Genomic DNA, 8020 nt, shown 5'->3' on the forward strand with positions numbered 1-8020 from the left:
AAGAGAGCATCAAACAAATGTTCATTAAAATGAGGTATTTGTCTTTGAGGAGTAAGGCAGAAGTTGTCAGTTCCTGGAAATAAATGAATCCCCTCTCTACATAGCTCTCTTCTGGATTACACATTAAGACATCCAACTGTGAGCTTTACATGGCTAAAAGAAGGGCGGATGATAAGAAGCAGCTGAACGAGTAAGGGAGATTTGTGATGAACTGTGTCGTTTCCCTGGTACATGTGACTAAAATTCCCCAAAATGCACTGTTGCAAACAGAGAGGACACTGATAATCATGAGACTGTACTAAAAGTGGAACTGAGAGGAGCTCTGGCAGGACCTTTAGCTATTAACACCAGGCTAATTTCTGTCCTACGTGAATGAAACATAAAAGTCCTAAAGTCTGGAAATATCTGGGAGAAATGTGAGGCCCAGGGAAAGATTAACGACATGTAGGTTTGTTCAAGTCTAGGCTCTGTGAGGTCCAACCAGACTGCCATGGACTATAGTGGGGGATGCATTAAGGCACCTTTTAACAGATAAAAGGGAGAGAGTCCAGCAGAGGGGCAGTGAAAATGGTGAGGGGTCTGGGGAACATGAATTATAATGAGAAGCTGAGGGAGCTGGGCTTATTTAGTCTGCAGAAGAGAAGACTGAGAAGGGATTTAATAGCAGCCTTCAACTACCTAAAGAGGGGTTCAAAAGAGGATGGAGCTGGACTGTCTCGGTGGTAGCAGATGACAGAACAAGGAGGAAGGGTCTCAAGTTGCAGCAAGGGAAGATTGCTAGATATTAGGAAAATCTTTCTCACTAGGAGGGCAGTAAAGCACTGGAACAGGTTCCCCAGAGAGGTGGTGCAATCTCCCTCCTTAGAGGTTTGTAAGACCCAGGTAGACACTGCCTTGGCTGGGATGATCCAGTTGGGATGGACCTGCTTTGAGCAAGGGTTAGGATTAGATGACCTCCCAACCCAAATTTTCTATGATTCTACGATAAAGTCCCCAGAAGTGGCAGCTATGAAGCACAGGTTGGTTGTAAGCACCAAGGAAGCCTATGACTGTTTAGACCTGAATATATATTTTTCTGTAGTTTCTCACCGGTTCTCCACCTTTTCAGACTTGAAGCACCCTTCCATAACGTCTCTATTGAGCTGCACCCTATTTCAAAAACTTATGTATTTATTACAGTACTTACCACCTCGCCCAGGGACCAGGCACAGAGAGGAGGAGCAGTAGCTTATTTCCCAATACCCTGCAGCATCCTTAAAAGGATCTTGCAGTGGAAATCACTCCTGTGTGAGGGTAATCAGCTGCTTTAAAACCCGTAGCAGCAGGTGAAATGCCTGGAAAATATGCTATAAAGACCTCAAAAAGATGAAGAGGTGGCTTGATTACCGAATAGGACATTTATTACATGGGGTGAAAATGCAGGGTATTAAAAGGCTCGTTCACATAGCAAATAGAAAGCATAAGAAGAACCAATGAATAGCAAACTGAAGACAGCAACATTCACAGGAGAAATTGGGCCCGATGCTTAACAGTGAGAATGATTAAGGGCTAAAACAAACTATCAAGATCTACCAAGCCTTTCTATCCAGACTCCTTTAATTAAACATGTTCTTGGGTTTGATCCATCAGTAACTAGATGAAACTGGTCTGTAAATCAGGTCAGGCTACATGATGTTGTAGCAGAAAGCCCCTTTTCCTCTTGCCTGCAGTTGCTCTCCGTTCCTTGGATATGTTTTTCCTCTTCTACCTTTTCTTCCTTCCTCTTTCTTTCACTTTAAGATAAGGAATTGTGTTTTGAAATTTGTATGTGTGCATTTTGTATCTCCCCTTGTATTTTGGTATTTTTATCTATTTGTGTGCCATGGCATTACTTTTGTAGCTTATATTTTATACTCCTCACCTTTCAACTTTCAACTAAATGTGTTTAGTTTCATAGGAACCTTGTCTGCCTTTAGTTTCATAAGTAAGTTATACATTGTAACAATGTTAACAAGGGCAGGAATCAAACTGTCCTTCCCTGTATCAGGCTGGCCCCTGAAAGAGCGAGTGAATCAGTGATTGAATGTGTAACAAGGTAGCACACAGCAATTAACACCTGGAAGCTGCAGATCAACCAAGGGAAGAACTCAATAGAAGACAATGTAACAACCGGGAAATCTCTAAACCTCACTGATCAAGGGCTAGAAGCCCTGGCCTGAGTTAATCAACGCAGGGGAACAACTTTTGGGCTGAATATCTCCAAATCAGCCGCTCCCAGAGCCCTATTCAAAATTCATCAACAGACTCCCAAGCCTGCACATACATGCGGACAACCCCTGGGGCTGACAGATGCCATCCAGTAGCCACCGAGGGGGGAAGTCCCATGAGGGTCAATGACCCCTGGATTGGGCAAACCTGAAAACTGGGGAGTCACCAAAGTCTGCCAAGGACAGATAAAAAGCAGTGAAAAGTGACCCTCAGGGGCGCCCTCTAGATCTCCAACTTGACCAGCACCCGACCTGTCCAGCCAAAAGGACCAGCCAGCGACCCCCTTCTGGAAGATAACACCACGCTGAAAGAAGCCTCAACGGCAGACTCCAGTGCCTGTGGTATAGGTATACCTGACTCTTGTAGCATGCTACTGTGTGTGTGCATGTGTGGGGGGGGAGGGGGGACCAGCCCCAAGTTTTATGATTTAAATTCATTATAGTGCCTCAATCCGCCTAATAAACCAGAATTTTAAGGATCCCAAGTTGGACATTTGTAGCCAACAATGTAATGGTTTCCTCTGGCCTTAAAATCAGGAAGATTTCTTGTGAAAGATGGACCCGACTCAGACAGACTCAAATCTCTGCCTTGTGGGCATCGTGGTTCAAAATGCTGGTGGTTTCTTTCAGGTGACTGATCACAAGGCTTTGAAAAAGTGAGCGGTGTATGAGAGTGATGTGACGTAAGGGAATGTTATGTAAGGTTTAAATGCAAAAGACTCATTCTAAGTAAAGTTCAATAGAAAACCAAATCCTTGGCTTTGAATTTTAAAATATTAGTGAAAAAATAAACTTTTAAAAGGGATATTTTGATTAAGTCGTATAGCTACTTAGAAAACTATCTATGGACTCCTACTCATTTATTCCTATTAAACTGTATAGGTACTGTCCATAAGTGGTGGGTCCAAGTCTTATACAGATTCGCTAGGCAGCAAAATGCATGAAAGAGCAACAGGAATAAGTGACATCTCATACTCCTCCCCATTGCTCATATTAACATCCTCAACCTCAACTGCCCACAGGCCTAAAAGTTTGCATTTTGTCCTCTTGTAATTACTAAGGGCAAATCTCTATTTAGCATTTGGGCTGTCTTCACAGGTTTGCAGTTCAGGACGTCAATGTTAAAAACGAATCATAGACTAGATAAAAACTTATCTTTTTCAAACTGATATAGTTGTTCCAATCCATTCCCGTTGGAGTTGGACAGGTGTACGGCTGTGATAACCCCTGGACTGGAGGCATCATCCTGGTTGCTTTGCTCATTTCCTCTCCGCTCATTTGTCTGCATGCTGTGATCGGATCAGCAGTGGGGGTAGTGGCAGGTATAAATTCTCTATTTTACGGGTGTCTTGTCAGGGATGATCCTGCCTTGAGCAGAGGACTGGAGTACATGACCTCCTCAAGTCCCTACCAGCCCTACTTTCTTATGATCCTATATTGTACATGCACACTTGAAATAAAGAGAATTAGACCCAGTGAAAAATGTTGCAGTCAAAAAATATGTTTCCAATGGAAAGTGTCTGACCAGAAAGAACATTTGACAAACATCAAATATGTTGGTGGAAGTTTTCATTTTTCAACTACAAATTTGAATGTTTGACATGTTTTAGATGAAATTCTCATCTTCATTGTTGTCATAAAATTTGAAGGGTGGAAATATTTTTATATCAAACCCAATACATAAACTAGAAATATACTTACTTTTTGTTTTTGAGTAATCATTTACTGAACGAGACAAAGCTGTGGGTTCTGAAATGGCTAGGTTGCAAAACCTCTCCCATTCACTCGTGTATCTCCTACTCCACTTATACAGCTTGCATCTGCTCCCAGTTTCACCAAGCGAAGTCCAGAGTAACTCCACTGGCTTCAGTAGATTTAGTTCAGGTCAACATCGGCATGAGTAAAAACCGAGCATGGGTCACTGGGAGGAATGGTTGTAGGTCTGCATCTAGAACAGAGCTCTTCAAATGCCTGCTTCAGTCTAGAGTTCAGCTTCTTCTCCCCCTTGAGCTCAGCGCTGACTTTTTTTCTGATTTCCTTTACAGCCCTGAGCCTGGCAGCACCTTTTAGTAAAATCTACTCCGGCTTGTGGAACTACAACAGCTCCCTCTCATGCATCGCGATTGGAGGCATCTTCTATGCTTACACCTGGCAGACTCTCCTGCTTGCAGTTGCTTGTGGTATGTGTCTAAGGGGCTTCTGCTATTATTTTGGAAATGAAAAACTAGAGGTGTGCTGAAGCTGCAGTGTCCTCATCCAGACAAGCAGATGAATTCGGACAAGGCTGAAGGGCCTTTAGCTTGGAGGTGTTGATTCAGGGCCATCCCTCTACCACACAAGGGCAAACCAAAATCATGAATTTTGCTGTCAGCCAAGCACTGTATCCCACCAAAAGGAAGCAAGTGTCTGGAACCAATGATAAGTATATGGACATGCCCTGATGTATAGAGCACATTCACTTGATACTCTTAAATGCATCGTATCGGTGAATGGAAACTGGGGATGGACACAGACAGTTTCTGCAGATCTCGAAACTAGAAATGGTCAGGGAAAAACTTCTCTCAAAAGTTACTTCTACCTGAAACTATACTGTAAAGCCACACTACTTTACAGTTAGGGCTGCCAGGCTCTGGACTGGGCTCCCAAGGGAGGTGGTGCTCTCGCCTACCTTGGGGGTCTTCAAGAGGAGGCTGGACAGATATTTGGCTGCGGTGATATGACCCCACACCTGTTCCTGCCCAGGGCAAGGGGTCAGACCTGAAAATCTGTTTAGGTCCCTTCCGACCCTAAGCACTATGTATAATTTGTAAATGGAGCGCAAACCAAAAACCACAGAGTTCTTTGAGAAATGCTATATAAAGCCATTCCTTGTCTGATCAGGATAACGTAGATCTTAGGGTGAAACCCAAACACATCATTGAGATTTTGCTTTATTCCTTCACCGGCACACATTATAGTCTGTCTGAGTGAGGAAAACCAAACAGCTACATGGGAAGGGGGTATTTTCTGTTCCATAGGAGCCTTGTAAAGCGACTTCACTGCAGAAACATTTCCAAAGATTGTTTCCTCGATCCTGCTTTTTTTCGTTGTTCCATTTCTACTGCAGTACAAGATTTTTGTACACCATGCATGGGCCCCCACGTTGGAAGGGATGATATCTGTGAAAGGTGAAGTCCATACTATAAATAACACCTGTGCTCTCACAAAAGACAGGGCTAGGTTAGCAGGAAAAAACCATCCAGGGCAGTGGAAGGGCTTGTTCAGCTGTCCTACCTCATTCCCCATGGCTGTGAGCAGTCTTACTTATCAGGAATAATCTCTCTGTCTCTCTTCACAGCACTTTTCACTGCCTATCTAGGAGCATCTCTGGCTAATATGCTTTCTGTGGTAAGTTTTAATTAACTCAGGAACAAACAACAGGGAAGGGAGCTGTGTTCCCTAGGACAGAATGCAAACCTCTGATACTTATTCTTCATCACTAGTGTTTCCCAGGGGATGTAACACAGTTATATTTACAGAGCAGGTCTGTCCCATTAAGAGCCTCAGTTTTACCAGTGGGGACAAGTTTTGCCTCATGGGATAGCTACAACGCTCATTAAAATTCATTGACAATAATAATGACTTAGCACTTAACATCCACAACATAGAGCTGGCACGTTAACTAGTAAGCCCATCATACCTCCATGAAGTAAGGAGAATTAGTCATAATTTATACATAGAAATCTGAGACGGAGAGGCCAAGATCCTCAAACATACCTGGAGAAATCTAGTTCTCAGTATCCTACTCAGGGCCCAAAGAGGAGTCACTGAAACAACCAGGAGGAGAATTTAAAAAAATCCTGACTTCCATTCCTGTGCTCTGACCTACAGCCAACAGGCCAAATACTGCCTTATTTTACACTCAGTTTCATTGAGGTTACATTGACATGAGAAAAAAGGATTTATACCTTTCCCTGGGTAGCCAGTACTCACTATATGGAACTGGTCCACATAATGGTAGCATCCTATCAACAGATGGCTTTGCTTTGGTGAAGAGGAGAGGGGCTGCTACATCTTTGGGAAATAAATACAATCTTCTTTTGGAGAAGATTCATTCCAGGTCTGCTGGTTTTGACTGAGTAATAATGAATGGCTTGATGCCTAGTTGGCAGATGGTACCAAGTGGAGTACCCCTAGGGTTGGTCCCAGGACCAGTTTTCTTCAAACAACAATCTGGAAAATGGGATGGAGTGCACCCTCAGCAAGTTTGCAGATGACACCAAGCTGGGGGGAGTAGTAGATACAGTGGAGGGTAGGGCTAGGTTTTAGAAAGACCTTCACAAATTGGAGGATTGGGCCAAAAGAAATCTCATGAGATTCAATAAGGACAAGTGCAAAGTCATGCACTTAGGACAGAATAATCCCATGCACCACTGTAGCCTGAGGACTGACTGGCTAAGCAGCAGCTCTGAAGAAAGGGACGGGGGGTGACAGAGGACAATAAGCTGAATATGAGCCAGCAGTGTGCCCTTGTTGTGAAGAAGGCTAGTGACGTACTGGGCTGCGTTGGTAGAAGAAGGCTGATGTACTGGGTTGCCAGCAGATCAAGGGAAGTGATTCTTCCCAGATATTCAGCACTGGTGAGGCCACATCTGGAGTACTGTGTCTAGTTTTTGGCCCCCCACTACAGAAAGGATGTGGACATGTTGGAGATAGTCCAGTGGAGGGCAATGAAAATGGTTCGGGGGCTGGGGCACATGACTGATAAGGAGAAGCTGGGGGAACTGGACTTAGTCTGGAGAAGAGACGATTGAGAGGGGAGTTAATAGCAGCCTTCAACTACCTATATGGTGAGTCCAAAGAGGACTGTTCTCAGCGGTGGCAGATGACAGAACAAGGAGCAATGGTCTCAAGTTGCAGCAAGGGAAGTTTAGGTTACATATTAGGAAAAGGTGGTTATGAAGAGGGTAATAAGGAACTGGAACAGGCTACCAGAGAGGTTGTGGACTTTCCATCCTTGGAGTTTTTGTAAGGCCTGGGTAGACACAGGTTTGGCTGGGATGATCTAGTTGGGGCTGGTCCTGGTTTGAGCAGGGGGCTGGACTAGATGATCTCCTGAGGTCCCTTCCACCCTCACTTTCTATGATTCTGTGAATTACAGTTAAGACTGGAAGTTTCCATAAATCCAAATAAGAACTATTCTCTTTTTTTTCCCCTCAGTTTGGATTGCCGTCAGGTACCTGGGCCTTCTGCTTATCTGCCCTTACCTTTCTGTTGATAACCACAAATAACTCTTCCATCTACAAGTTACCTCTCTCCAAAGTCACTTACCCAGAAGCCAACCGAGCCTATTACTTGGCAATGAAGAAACATCACAAGTCCTCCTGTGAGGTGTAAATGCTAAGGCAGAAATATACTTTGTGACAGCAGCACAATGTGCCTCCCAGAATAGGCTGACTGTTGTGCAATATCATCAAGAGAAAATCATTCACTTTCAAATGGAGAGATTTTTCCTCCATGGTGTTCATTTATTGTCTTCCATAGCTACTGCACTGGATTATGAGTACCTGTAGCAGGTACCAATCCATACTGGCTGAATCCAGAGCAATAAAGAAGACAACCCCTCTGGGAAACTTTCCAGCCAGGACCTGAGATTGAACAGAGGTTGACTTCATTTCAGGTAGATGAGATAGTTTTTTATTAGCAAGGAAAGTGGATAAGATGGTGCCATTTATCAGCGGTGCCAAAGTTTGACGTTCTAGCTCATGGTCTTGTTAGGGCCGAATGAAGAGGTA

At 43.8% G+C, this 8020-nt stretch overlaps 1 protein-coding gene across 1 annotated transcript in view; it reads left to right on the forward strand.

Annotated features, from left to right (window-relative positions):
- Positions 1-7622, forward strand: part of LOC102377764 (urea transporter 2) — a 21442-nt gene extending 13820 nt beyond the window's left edge. Inside the window, exons 7-10 of the mRNA XM_014524989.1 lie at positions 3421-3568; positions 4292-4426; positions 5584-5633; positions 7446-7622. Of these exons, the coding sequence (XP_014380475.1) occupies positions 3421-3568; positions 4292-4426; positions 5584-5633; positions 7446-7622 (510 nt within the window). The remainder of the gene's footprint in view (positions 1-3420; positions 3569-4291; positions 4427-5583; positions 5634-7445) is intronic.
- Positions 7623-8020: the final 398 nt, after the last annotated feature.

This window comes from Alligator sinensis, unplaced genomic scaffold, assembly GCF_000455745.1.
Source record: "Alligator sinensis unplaced genomic scaffold, ASM45574v1 scaffold518_1, whole genome shotgun sequence".
NCBI lineage: Eukaryota > Metazoa > Chordata > Crocodylia > Alligatoridae > Alligator > Alligator sinensis.